This window comes from Ambystoma mexicanum, chromosome 4q (assembly GCF_040938575.1).
Source record: "Ambystoma mexicanum isolate Mex_15411 chromosome 4q, UKY_AmexF1_1, whole genome shotgun sequence".
NCBI classification, from domain to species: Eukaryota; Metazoa; Chordata; class Amphibia; order Caudata; family Ambystomatidae; genus Ambystoma; species Ambystoma mexicanum.
The window spans coordinates 520,393,388-520,407,869 of NC_090928.1; the positions used below are offsets into that span (position 1 = coordinate 520,393,388).

Consider the following 14,482-nt stretch of genomic DNA (forward strand, 5'->3'; position numbering starts at 1 on the left):
TGCCATTTTAGGTGGCCATGCTGCACCAGCACATGCCCACTGCCCCCTAAATGCCCAGTTCTACCACACCCACCCTCCCCCACACTGCCACTCCCCTCTCCTACACATCTGTCGCTCCCTCCCACACACTGCAACTCCCTCAAGGACACTTCCACTCTCTCACACACACTTCAGCCCCCACAGCCCCACACATGTACTGCACATGAACCCTTTGAGCCAATGGCATCCGCAGACATCAGGCTGGTCACCATTAAGACAACCCTCTTGGTGAGTCTTACATCTGCACACTGGGTCAGTGAGATCCAAGCTTTGGTGGCTTCCGAGCCTTACACTACCTTTCATAGGGACAAGGTGGTCTTTAGAACGCATCCCACGTTCCTGCCTAAAGTAGTCTCTTAGTTAGTACTACCCAGTGTTTCGCATACCTTAAGGACGATGCTCAGAGGGTCCTGCACGGTCTAGATGCTAGGCGCACTCTAAAATTCTACCTTGATAGAACCAAGAGCTTCCGCAAATCTGAGTCTCTCTTTGTCAACTTAGGGGTCAAGGCCAGGGTATCAGGCTACTAAGGCCTCCATAGCAAGGTGGATGTTTCAGTCATTAAGGAGAGCTATGAGGGGTAGCACAAGCCCCTTCTGGCAAATATGCATGCCCACGCTATCAGAGCCAAGGCCACGGCAGAGGCACATTCTGTGGCAGGTCATCAGCAGGGCAGCCACGTACGCCATTCATTCGGCCTTCTGCAAGCACTACTGTCTGGATGCCAGCTCTTGGTCAGACGCGGCTTTCAGACAGGCAGTATTAAGGAACTTGTTTTCTTAAGGAGGGTACCCTCTCCACCCTGGGGCTACATTCAGTTGTAATCGCCCATACAGTATGGAGGAAAGGGGACAGGACGTAGGAGTAATTATAAGTTACTCACCGTAGTGACTAACATACTCCTAGTCCATAACGATTTTCATTTGATCCCCCCTTTTTCCACTGGAATGAACTGTAAATCCTTAGGACATACTTAACTTTGAGCCCGCTCCTGTGCCTGTGGAGGGGCACCAGTATCCCTTTGTATGTCGCGGATATGGACCCAGCTCTTGCTGCCCTCCGCCTTCACAACAGTTGGAGTTGCGAAAATCACACAGTGCGGCCCATGGAAACACTGCTCATTCCAGCGTTGCATGAAGGATCAAACGAAGATAAGGTCCCCGGCTAACAATGGTTGCTTGTGCAGGACGTCTGATTCTTTGCTGCTTCCTGCTGTAGGCCGTTGGCGAGAAGACATAACCTGTGAAGATATAACTGACACTCTTGGTTAAAGCCCTAAGGTACTCCCTAAACTCCTGTAAGGAACTCATGGTGGCAACAGTAAAGACATACACAAGTGATCACAGTTCAAGGGTGTTTATTGAACTTTATAATTTGGGCCTCCCTCCGTCAGGTTCACTACGGCCTTTCAAATGCAGCTTACCTCATACCCTGAAACTCTTTGGCTCGTCAAAGTCGACTTGGATTTTTCCAAGATCACAAAGGCTGCATGCTCCATGTACAATATCGCCTGGCAACCCAGAGTAATGGTTGAAAACGTTTCAATTGCAAAAGCTGCTGCTGCTAAAACTTGCTCAGAAGCGAACTGTCCCTGCATCACTGCGTCTAAAAGTCCACTTTAGTATGCTAAAGGTTTATGGCCTAGCAATGTTTGTTGGGCCAAGACCACTGTCATCACCTGCTTAAATCCCCTTTTGCGGGACCCGGAGCCAGACTCTTGTTTAGGGCATGGCTACCTCCAAACTCGTAATGAAGCCCATTGTCTCCAACGTCTTCGTAGAATGGGGCTTCCCAGAGATCGACGTGTTTGCAACTCTGGAGAACGCACAATGCCAAGAATACGCCTCCAGGTACCACCAGAACCGCTCCAAGGGGAAAGCTCTCTGGATAACATGGTCATGTGGGCCCACCAACCCTGGTTCTCCGATCTGATGGCGATTTGATTCTCTCCTCCGATGAAACTACTTTGCCTATACAACATGCTCTCACAAGATAAAGGGGAGAGACACCATCCTTGCCCACAAACTCTCAAATAAGCAGCCTGGCTCCTGACGTCATAGAGTTTGGGCACCTCCAACTTCCTCAGAGATGTATGTACATTCTTAAAGAGGCAAGAAAACCTAACACCAGATATTGCTACTCCAATAAGTGGAAACGATTTATCTGGTGCCATTCTAAGAGCATTAATCCCATTGACTGCTCTCATACCCACATTGTGTTATACCTGACTCATCTACTGGACTCAGGTCTGGTTTTTAATTCACTGAAGGTCCACCTGGCTGCTCTTTCAGCATACACTATGTCCCAGAAGGAGTTGTCGAGGTGGAAGATCCCACTGATCAAGGCATTTATGGAAGGGGATAAAAGACTTCATCCCCCTATTTCAAGCCCAGCCCCTGTGTGGGACCTAAATGTGGTATTAACTAGCCTAATGGGATCTCCCTTTGAACCTATGCACAAGGCTAGCCTTAAGGTTCTCACTTACAGGACTGGCTTCCTAGTGGCAGTCACTTCTATTAGAGGGGTCGGTGAATTACAGGCCCTTTCAGTTCAAGACCCATTTGTCACAATTCACAAAGATAAGGTGGTTTTACGCACTCACCCTAGGTTTGCGCCTACATTTCATTTCAAAGTTCCATGTGAACCAATCAATAGAACTGCCCACCTTCTTCCAGCACCCCACTTACGTGGCAGAAAGAAGCCTACACACACTTGATGTGCGTAGAGCGGTCATATATTATCTGGAAAAATCGAGACCATTAAGAAAGAGAAATCCGTTTTTCATTTCAGTGGCAGCTGGTAGAGAAGGGGACCCTGTCTCTAACTAGGCCATCTCAAAGTGGATTGTAAACTGCATCACACTCTGCTACACTCTTGCCAAGAGATATCTGCCCTTCAAGCCTAGAGCACACTCTACTCGGGGCACTGTGTCTTCCATAGCATTCATTGCAAATGTTCCTCTCGAATCCATTTGCAAAGGAGCAACCTGGAGGTCTGTACACACCTTTACAAGACACTACTGCCTAGATATTCACTCTAGGTCTGATTCTCAGGTGGGTCAAGCAGTACTAAGACATCTCTTTACTACTGTTCCTTCTCGCACCCCACCTCCAACTCTGGGTAGTGCTTGCTAGTCTATTCACAGCATGTGACTTTAAGCAGTTCACAAGCATCTGAAGACATGCATTACTTACAGTAATAGCATTTCTGATTGTATCTGCTTAGATTCACATGCAACCTGTGGTCAGATTAGTCATAAAGCTCCCTTGCGGCAGAATAAACACAACCAGAGGGACCTCTATGCGTGAAGGACCTTGGGTACACTGCAAGTCACGTTAGGGGGGGATACTGTTAAAAGCACGCCCAGGTCGACGTCCCCTTTCTATCCTCAAAAGACCAGATGCAATACTCTGGGATTACCACTAGATGTCGGACTATATGCACAGCATGTGAATCTAAGCAGATACAATCATCAGAAATGCTATTACGGAATGTAATGCATGTATATTTGCTTATGGAAATTAATGCTTTCATGAAAACTAGTAGTGAGATTCATGTAGGGGGGGAGAATTTCCTTTGGTTGACTCTTAATGAATACAAATATTGTAGTAATTTCCTCTGCATAGCTGGATACCACTTTAGTTTAAATGTTGTCATTTCTTTTAAATACATTTAGAGTTTTGAGAAACGGTGTCTGTTTTTCTTCCCCAGACGTGTGGGATGTGGCCGTATATGAGGGAGCATGAAATCGCTTATGTCGCCCTAGCTGAACCCATAAATAAACCCATCAATAGATATTTCTACAGGTATTCGCGGCTTCTCTGAGACCCAATTTTCAAAGGGTATGGTATGTGGCCAAGCCCGGGGACACCCTCAAGCAACCCAAACTGGCCACTGGGCATGGCATGCAGCCATGTTCCTGCACTCCTAAGCCACCTACGATGCCACTCTACATGGCAGTTGCTCCAATATATCGGAAGCAAGGTATGAAACGAAATATACATGGTATGCTGTATGTAAATTAATAAATAGGCCTCTTATGTTAAACTCATAACATTTACCAAGGAAGCACAGCTTTGCATTTTCTTTACACTGAGGCGTAAAGTGTAATGGGGGCCAATTTATTTTGCAGAAAGTTATTTTTGTTCCTATACAATGTCTGCGCTACCTATAACGTACAGAGTCTACGGATTCAATGTTCGCCTCAGTGAAAGATGTTGCTAGCAAGAATTACTAGAATCTAATCACATTGCAGCATCACCACAGATCTGAGTCTTTAAATCAATATTTGAGATAATAAGGACATTGTGAATGACACACAATTTAGAAAAACAGCTTCCTCTGTCATCACTAGAGTGCTTCATGCTGAGGAACTGATCAAAGACAGCTCCCTGGTTAGAGGATGCTGATCAGAGCCCATTGATTAATGGATCTACAACTGGGCCCTGAGTCAGACTGTTTACCATCCGAGCAAGTCTCCATCGCCTTGGTGCGTCATGATTAATCCATGGCCAGTTAGCCCCCATTCATGTGACTGGCTCATTTACACTCTAAAAAAGCACATATGCCTCCTGGAATATAGGAGATATTGTGATTTTCACACACATTATTTCTACTGTTAATGTGGCTTCTATGTTTACCTTCAAATGCTATCCTATCACTAGTGGGCATTGAAGTCTTGAATATATATGGAACAGCATTTCGCACACTGTAATGTGTGGTTGATATGTTGAGGAAAAAAACTCAAAATAGTATGTTCTGTAAAGTCTTAAGAAACATGGCCGTTTTGCTCTTAAGCAGTTAACACCTTACAACCTGGAGAGACACTCACATAGTCGAATGGTGTGCTTTTATGGCACAGTGACCAGCATCTGTCTTGACATTCTTGCAAGACTCATCATGGTGTAAACGTATGACCTGCAATCTGTTTAACATTACTCTCCAGTTGCTGGGAAGCAACAGCGACTCAGGACATGACCCCAAAAAGCTTGTGCGTTTGTAAGAAAATGAATTATCCAGTACTAAAATGAAAGCGAAACGTGTGCATTGGTGTAGCAGACAGAGAGGAAAACGTTTATTTGTTAAAGGGTGCCTATTGGTCTTAGAAATAAAGATAATTTATTTTAGAAGTATCTGGGAAAGTACGACTCTCTCCTTGAGTCGGCTCTCCCACGTGTTGATTTATCACATACACTCGTAGAGCAAGGGGTTTGCAATAGATGTATTCACTGCTTTGGAATGTTTGTGTCTATTCTGACATCCTCAATATGTATGTAAATGTTTTTTTTTCCTTCGATGCTGATGCATAATTTTGATGTATGATGTTAAATGCTTCTCATTTAAAAAAGAAAATGAATAATTATAAAAGCAGTTTCTCTAAGCCCATTCTAAGTTCTGCTTCCTTCATAAAGACACAGAAAACAAAATGTTTAACGGTGTCAGCGTGAATAAATTTGTAGAACGATCAGGAGTGTTACATCATTTAGAAGGATTGTCTTCTGGGTTTTTTCTTCCTGCCCCAGTGGAGTTCAAGTCTGCACATGTCCTTACTTCTGGTGGACCATTGGCCTCCGGAGATGCTGAGGTTTGTGTGTAGGGCTAACTCGGCCATTCATCCTTCCCATGTCGATAGTTTGAGTACAATAAAATAGGATAATAACACCTGCTATCATAACGGTTAGAAACTGTAGGAATCTGGCATAAAGTAGTATATAGAAGCACACATTTATATTATATTCAAGATGCATTATGCCAAATGAAAAGAACATTAGTTCATTAAAAAACGAAATTGAGATTGTAAGAGATTGTAATCTGGGTGACATTGTTCTGGATGGCTATTCTAAAGAGTGATGTCTGTCTTTTCTTTATAAAGATGTATTGCTGTTTGCTGCCTTGGACTCTGGATATGTGAAGAACTAATGCAGTCTACTAACCACCCCCAAGTTAAAGACGCCATTAACGTTATTGGAGTAACACTTAAGGTATTTTCCTTTGGAGAAACTTTTACTTCAACTTGTACATATGCACCCTTGCATATTATCTATGCAGCTCTTATCTTTTTCCTTGAAGCATTGATTTGTTTTGTCATTATCGTAATTAGTGGATGCATTTGTCCTAAATTACTTGTGAACATCATCCAAATAATACATTGTGTAAAATTATACAATTTTAGGAATCTCAGCAGTTTTGATAATGGTCTTTTTTTAGGTTTGCTTAAATACTTTGACAAATAGCTAGTTTGGCATCCTTCACTTTCAAATCCAGGCACTTTGATACAATCATCAGCAATTGTGCTCTCCCCATCTTTGTGTAATATAATTAAAATGCAGTGATTTCTGTTAGAATAGAATGACATACAGTCCCGCTGACATTGCATGATGTTCATAAGTTATGGCTGCTTCAATAAATCCTGCCGTGCGTGACAAACTATTATTGGAATTGTGAGGCAATAAGCAGTAACATGTTACTTTTATAATTTCTTGAATACCATTTGAACCACTTTGGCCTGTTCTAGTTCTTAGAGCAGGATATTTTGGTATTGAGGGTATGGCTGTGCCACTCAATCAGAAATAGGCTTCTGAATCCTTAGAACTGAACAAATTGAGACTACAATGTGTTATTTGAAATAGTTGCAATTCAACCTAAATTTGCTTTGAGATCATGGAGGATAAATCTGTATTAAATTACATGTCGATATTAACTGTATATCTGAACCTATTGTGCATTGCCTGTAATCCAATTGTCCTCTTTGTAAAAAATCAACCGGCTGTCTTGGCAGGAGATGGGTGAGAGTCCAAGTTCCGCATTTCAAACTGTGTTTTGGTGGATTGTTAGCATGTAATAGCACAAGAAGGGACTTTGCAAACCATTTGGCCAATAATAGCTGTCGGCTTCCTTAGTACCATGCAAATTTAAGCGGAGATGCATAAGAGGTCCTGCGCCGGACTAGAAAGAGCGCCTGGAGACCATGCAAATTTCAGCAGTGAGAGGTACAAATCCCAATAGTGTATTCCCAAAGCACGTCCAGTCACTGATCATATGGTGCTGAGTAAGAGTGTAGCCTGAAGATGCCCAAAAAGATGCAGTAAATTCCACCAGGGCTATGTTGCCCCATTTCAAGTCACCTGGGCTGAGATTTGGTTCAAGGGAAGGGTGATCAATATGTTCTTCGTATGCTCCATTACCAGACTTTCTCCAGCATTGGATCTTTCATGGATTCATGTGCTGTGAATATTCCCCGTCGACGAGCTGGGAATTCATGGTTACTTTGATTTAGTACTTTTCCTATGGGAATACTTTGACACCTTGAGTGTCCCATCAACGTCGTTGTGGATGCTTTTGGTACCCACCAATAGAACGTTGAGTGTATAGTATAGCTCCACCCCAGCAGCTTCCCCTCAGATTTCAACCGTCTTTCTAGCTGGTGGGATTGCTCGAGTTCTTCTCTTCAAGAAGAAATTATCTTTACACATAAAAACAATATTTTTCTACACTACCTTCAAACCGGAGTAACCAACGACTCTTCTATGGTGTCAGCTACGACCATGGAGACAGTTGGACCTAGAAATCCTTGTTCAGGCCCTGGGGGGCGTGCGGCCTAAAACACATCTATGAAAGTGACAGGCCGTAGATTGCATATACTGCCTATACCCTAACCATTCCTCTGAAGAATGTGAGATCTGTCAGGGTTTCTCTCAGAAAACCCTCAAAGACAGGAAGCGTCGACTGATTTGTTGGCTAAATGAAGGGGCATACCCGGCATCGGAGGCAAGCTCGTCAAGGAGTGGGAGAGCTACCACCCCCTCTGATGGGTGTTCACCATCAAGCCACAGGTCTAGGTCGGAAGAACGACCTACGAAAGAACAAAAAACGGGTGAGCCAAAATCGTCGACGAGCCGGGATAAAAATGCCTCAAAACCCCAGTCTCCTACTAAAAAGAAACTGTTTAGTAGCAAAGGTTCCTGGTCCACATCTAAACAGTCGTCGAAAATCCTGTTGACGAAAACGCCATAGTCAAAGACAGATAAGGGCTCATGCCCATCAACAAAGTCAACCTCCCATTCATCAAGAACATCTCCTCTGACTAAGGAGAAGCATAAGGCCAAATCGTACACGAAAATACTCTGTCGGTGAAGAAAAAAACACCACCCGTCGCCAGATTCGTCCACGAGACCTTCTCCGACGATGAAATCGTTGACGGTACATACTCCGACGAACCCCCCGACAAAATAAACGAAAATCTCCAGGGAGTGAAGCAATAGTTCACACACCCCCATCAACAACTTCTACCATGGTGCAAGCCACGGTTCATACTGCACAAACTATCCTACAGCTACACGAGGAAAATATGCTATCCTGTACTGAAGGAATACTGAGAACTCCAGCAGAGGAACCAACAGAGTCCAGGCAACTCCCTCTTGGTGCGTCGCCCATATACTACACCTAAATCATGCCTGAGGAAATCCTACAGCGTGAGAGAACATCAAACTTTGAACCTCCAAGAGAGGAGTGCCCAGGGGTCACAGATTCCGAAGAATACAGGAACCAAGCCCATTTACAGGACAGATCTTCCAGTCTGCTCCAATGAAGAGGGGAGGGAAAACCAGTAAGACAACAGAGTGTACCCCTCGGTTTTCCCTCTACATCATCGGGAACAGTAGCTATGACTCCAACAATACCCTCTTATAAATCCACAATCTTTACTGTCCCTACAATAACTTTCAACTCTACAAAGTCTACTAGGGCAACTCAATGCTAGGCTCCCACCTCCTCAGCCTCAGGGGATTGATCAATGCAGGAAAGACCAGAAAACACCAGGTCAGCAATCAGTACAAGGAAGAGATCTCCACCCAGACCTCCACAAAGGGATAGCACGCTAATATGCGAGAAAGAAGGTGAGTTAGTGGATACATATCAAGACACAGGTCTGAGGGACACAAGCTCTAACACCTTTTCCAACTCGCCTCACCATGATGATACATGGGTGTTAAGGAGAATTCTCATAAATGGCTGGTTTTCCTTACCTAATGAGTCCCTCAGCAGCTTTGCTGGATTTCTAGGGTTTATTTTTTCACCTGGTAAGAATGTGAGCCTTTTTCCCACTCTTACATGTGTTTTGCTGTGTGGGTTTTCACTTTTTGTGTGATCTTGGGCACTGGAGCCTCACCTACTCTATTGGCCCCATATTTTTCATGTGTGTTACACAGCACCTTCAGTGCAGGGACACAGGGTTGTCTTTGAGACTTTCCAATGACTCCATTTTCTGGGGCTGACTACTGTCCCCCGAGAAAAGGTAAAGTTGCCATTAACTTTATTTTAGTCACTTTAAACCACAGACCCAGTACACCCCATCTTACATGGAGTAGTGGAAAGAGGTTAATTCGTATCCCTTTTTGTCCGTGTCTCTTGGAGCATTGTTTCGCTCCCTTTACATCAAGTCTTGGCTCAATTATATATGGTCAAACATAAACCTGCTTGACCATATATAATTTTTTACGGTTCCGGCTGGGTTTATTCGCCATTTCTTTTTGTAAATGTCTTTCTCGTGTTTTATTCTGCGCGCCAAACCGGGGATGATTCCTTTGTTTGCCGTCTTTTCGAGTGCTTCTGCACAGAAGCCCTCCTTAAGGCGCCTGAAAGTCTGGATAGGCAAGATGTGAGGGAGGGATCTTCGGACCCCTGCCATGGGTTCCCCTGGTAACCGAAGTCGCACTCCTGTTTGATTGGTTGGGTGACTGTCCTTGCCAGGACAGCCACCCGGCTGTGTGATTGACAGCCAGGCTGTATGTATGGGGGAAAACTGCACCAAAAGCAGGTCTCTGGGACTGGAAAGGCAGAGTCGCCACTGGAACGAAAGAACCAACGAGGAGCTGATTGAAGAGGACCCCTACAACGACTGAACCGCCCAGTGAAGCCCTGCTGCAGGTCCGAATTTTCAGAATCCGACGACAGAGAAGATCCTCCAGGAAACTTCTTCCCTTGAGCTGGTGGGACCAACCAGTTCGCCCAAACTGCAAGCCAGTACCCCTCCTGTGGTCGAATTCACTGTACAGAGCTACAGTGGGCCGTTTAGCCAGGAATGTTGGACCCTGCTTGGGTTTTAAGGAGTGCACCTTTTATTTGTTGCTTTGCTCTGATGCTGGTTTGTTCCCTGGGTAGTGCAGCACCCTCCAGTCTTTTTACTTCTTGTCAGTCCGACAGTCGCTTCAGGAACCGTGAGCCTGCAGGAACTACCAGGAACGTCCGCCTCAGCTACAGCTTCCTCTCCGTTTTAAGGTACTGTACAAATCCGGTTGTTCGTTTCGTTCAGCCGCGGTGAAAGTGTTTGAAATCTTTCTCCAAACCGAGGGCTTGTCCTTCTCTTCTCTTTGAACCAACTTTTCTGCCAACCAACCTCGTCCAGAATCCGTGGCACGAACTTTACAGCGAACTACCCTGAACTATGTGATCTTGAGCAAAAGACTTTTGACCCACTGACTTTGGCCCTAAGCCTTTTCTACCTGATTCTATCACTGTAGTTCCTCTTGCTCAATTTCCCTGAGTACTTCCCTGTTGGTGTGGTTCAATTTCTATTAACTTTGTTTTTCCGTCCCCTTTAAAAGGCTAGAGTGCCATTTTGCTCCCACTTCATTTTGTGAGCTTAACTTGTCTGGAACTTATTGGGAGTGGTGTGGTGTATTAAGAGTGTGATTTTTAAACTGCTTATAATAGTGTAATGTTATGCAACTGAAGAGTGAAATAAATGTATATTCTTTTACTTGAAAACCTTGAATCAATGTTTGCCTGAATCATAGTAATTGCAGTCCTTTGTGTAATTATTTGATACTGCTCACTTACTCTTGAGATAAGTCTGGCTGCTCAGCCATCACTACCACTTTAACTGTGTAATACAGGCTTGTACCAAAGGTGAATTTGTACTGTCACTTGTAGTCTTAATTGGGTGTGGTGTTCCCAAAGGGTACTGCATATAATTCTACCTAACAATGGGATACTGATGACCCAGACCAGGATACACAGGTTAGTCCAGCACAACCCACTCTACCAAACAACAATGGTGCTTTCCGCGCCCTGGTATCAAAGGCATGATAAGAATTTGGGCTAACTCCTGCAGAGGAAAAGAAAAGACTGTTTTTTCTTTTTGATCACATGGGTAAGCGCAGAAAGTCTGTATTTGCAATACCCATCTTAGATCATGTTTGGCAAGAGGGGTTGCGAACCCTGAAACATCCTTTCTCTGAACCTGCAGTAAAATGAACAATAGACTAGAAATTCGAGGCACCGGACACAACCCCAAAATGTCTAACCTCTCAACCCTCTCCAGAGTCGGGATTGTCCGCGGCATCAAGAAGCAAAGCAAGTAAATACAACACAAATGAGCTACACCCCCGGAGAATGAGTGCAGGAACATTGCTGCTTTCGACAAGAAAGTGCTAACCATTGGGACTATAACAGTTAAAGCGTCCAACGGCCTGGTGATAGTGGCCCGCTATGACTACGAAATGTGGCACGGGTTGGCTCCCATATCGGAGCATTTGCCAGAGCAACATTGAAAGGAGGCAATGACACTTGTGCCTGAGGGTGAGGAGGCCTCATACCAAAGCATCAACATTGCAGTGGATCTCGCAGAGACAGGATACAAGCAAATTGTTAGTGGGGTCGTCCTAAGAAGACAAGGATGGCTATGCTGCACCGAATTTAGACAGGTGGTACAACTTAAGGTCATTGACTTGCTATTCGACGAGAGAACGTTTTTGGACACAAAATTGATGAGGCACTTAATGAAGGCGGACTCAGATACTACTAGATCATTAAATGCCTTACAAGGCAGAAGGTCTTTTCGTCCCTTTCAAGAAGCCTCGGGACAAACCAGGTTGTTGTCCGCAAGGGACAGCAAAAACTAAGGAAGATTTGGCTACTACTCCCAGGGACACAGAAGGAAATACCAGTCCTCACAACACAGCAGGGAATACCATCAAGTACAGCAGGGATTACCATCGAGTACAGCGTAAAGACGGATCCGCCACCTCACAAAGAGGTAGGCAGAACAAAGCCCAACAATGACTGCCTCAAAGGCACACTAGTGGAAGGAAATGTGGTGTTTCTTTACGACAGGTGGTGAGTAATTACAAAGGACAGATGGGTGTTAAATGCCATCCAACACGGCCATCTTTTGGAGTTCAAACGCACACAGAAACCCTCAACACCTGTAAAGGTGTCACATCCGCACCTTTGAATTCTCCGACAAGAAGTGCGTCAAATGTAAAAAAAAATGGGCAATAGAAAGAGTTCCTCCTTCATCGAGGGGAAAAGGAGTATACTCAGATACATTTAAAGAGGCCAGATGGGAAGTGGCATCCAATCCTGGACTTAAGAAAATTAACCAAAAACATCAAACAAAAGTTCAAAATAGTCACACTACAGGACGTCATAAAGGTTGTACAGCCTCATGAACATCTAGAAACTTTAGACCTGAAAACGGCCTACTTTTACATCCCAAGACATCCGAGACAATGACAGTATCTCAGATTCAAGGTCGGCGAAAGTCATTACCAGTTCTGAGTCCTTTCATTCATCAGCCCCCAGAACTTTCACCAAATGCCTAGCACCAGTGGCAGCTTTCCTCAGATGACAGGGCCACCACGTCTACCCCATACCTAGACAACTAGTTGGGCCGAGGCCCAACATCAAGAAACCGTGACTTCGCGGAGGCAAACTCTTCTCCAGCAATTGGGATTTGCAATCAACTACGCCAAATCTTGCATAGTGCCATCGAAAGGTTTGGTGTTCCTGGGCGCACTGTTTTTCACGGGACAGGGCCTCATCAGACCCTCAGCCGACCGAGTGAAAAAATGTATAACCCTGATATGCTCTTTCATCCCAAACAAATCACAGTGCGCAAATACATGCATCTACTAGGGGCTATGCTGTCCTGCATTCCACTAATAACCAATTGCAGGCTACACATGCGTGTGGTACAGCGATTTCTAGCTACCAGATGGTCCCAGAAACAAGGTTCCTGGAGAGACAAGATAACCATCACCCCAGCACTCTCAAAATCACTGAAATGGTGGATGGTCCTCAACAACATCTCGAAAGACATGCTACTCGTAGATCCAGCGCACCAACTCACTATCGTGACCGATGCCTCCTTGGCGGGTTGGAGAGCTCACCTAGGAAAACACAAGATCAAAGGCGTGTGGACGCCTGAAAAATCGATCCTGCACATAAATGTCCTGGAGCTGCAAGCAATACATTAGGCCCTAAAGTTTTTCCTTCCACTGATCCAAAATTCAGTAGTGCGGATCCTCACGCAATACCACCACAATGTCTTACCTGCGCAAGCAAGGACGAACAAGGTCAAACACCTCTTCTCAGGAAGCTCAAACCATTTGGCACTGGTGCATTCACAACAACATTGCTTTGCAAGCATTCCACCTTCTGGGAATACACAACCAACAGGCAAACACCCTCAGCGGGAACTCTACAAAGTCCCACGAATGGTGCCTTCACAACAACCAAATAAACAAGATCTTCTTGGAGTGGGGCCAGCCACCACTTGGACCTCTTTGCCACAAGGTGTAACAAACAATGCAAATAATTTGTGAGCATGTTACCACACCCCAACTCAAAGGGGGATGCATACTCATTCCCATGGAGCGGCATCTTCGCATATGCGTTCCCTCCATTCCCGCTGATCAGGAAAATAATCCAGATGATCCACAGATACCATTGCAAGATCATCCTGGTGGCACCGTACTGGCCCAGGCAAACCTGCTTCTCGGACCTCCGTTAGCTATCGGCGGACAGCCCAATACATCTGGGGTCCCACGCAGACCTCATGTCACAGAACAGCGGTGCAATTTTAACTCACAAGTCAGGCTCCCTCAAGCTGACAAGCGTGGCTCTTGACCATGCCGAATTTGGCCATCTAGACATCCCGCAGGAAGGCCAGCGCATACTAGCGGCAGCTAGGGTACCTTCCACTAACAACTCCTACATCCAGAAGTGGAAAAGGTTTTGCGCATGGTGTTCACAGCAGTCAACCTTCACCCACTGACCATACGACCACAACAGGCTCTTCTTTATCTACTGAAACTGGCAAAGGAAGGTCTTGCGATCTCCTCCATAAAAGTGGCAACAATCTCCAGGTTCAACAGAAAGAGAAAAGCCTTCTCTTTACAGCAACAGGCTGCTCAAGCACTCCCTAAAGGGGCTTTTCAATGGGATGCTTTTCTCCCGCAGATTCCTCAGCTTGATAGATATGCCCCCACGACTCTGCTGCTCGGAAACTTTTTCCACAGAGGGCGTAGTGGACCTTTTACTCGGGCGTCGGTCTTCGATCCGTCTTGCACGGTGGTCGATCATCTGCTCTGGAAGTGACATCAGACGTCATACATATACCACGTCACTATGCCCCATGCCTCTGTTCATTTTTCTGCACGCT

General features: G+C 45.1%; 1 protein-coding gene across 4 annotated transcripts in view; it reads left to right on the top strand.

Annotated features, from left to right (window-relative positions):
- RALGAPA2 (Ral GTPase activating protein catalytic subunit alpha 2) overlaps nucleotides 1-14,482 on the top strand; it is a 3,672,963-nt gene that overhangs the window by 2,069,343 nt on the left and 1,589,138 nt on the right. For all 4 annotated transcript variants that reach the window (XM_069608069.1, XM_069608071.1, XM_069608070.1 and 1 more), the window contains one exon: nucleotides 5,912-6,020. In XM_069608069.1, coding sequence (XP_069464170.1) covers nucleotides 5,912-6,020 — 109 coding nt within the window. The remainder of the gene's footprint in view (nucleotides 1-5,911; nucleotides 6,021-14,482) is intronic.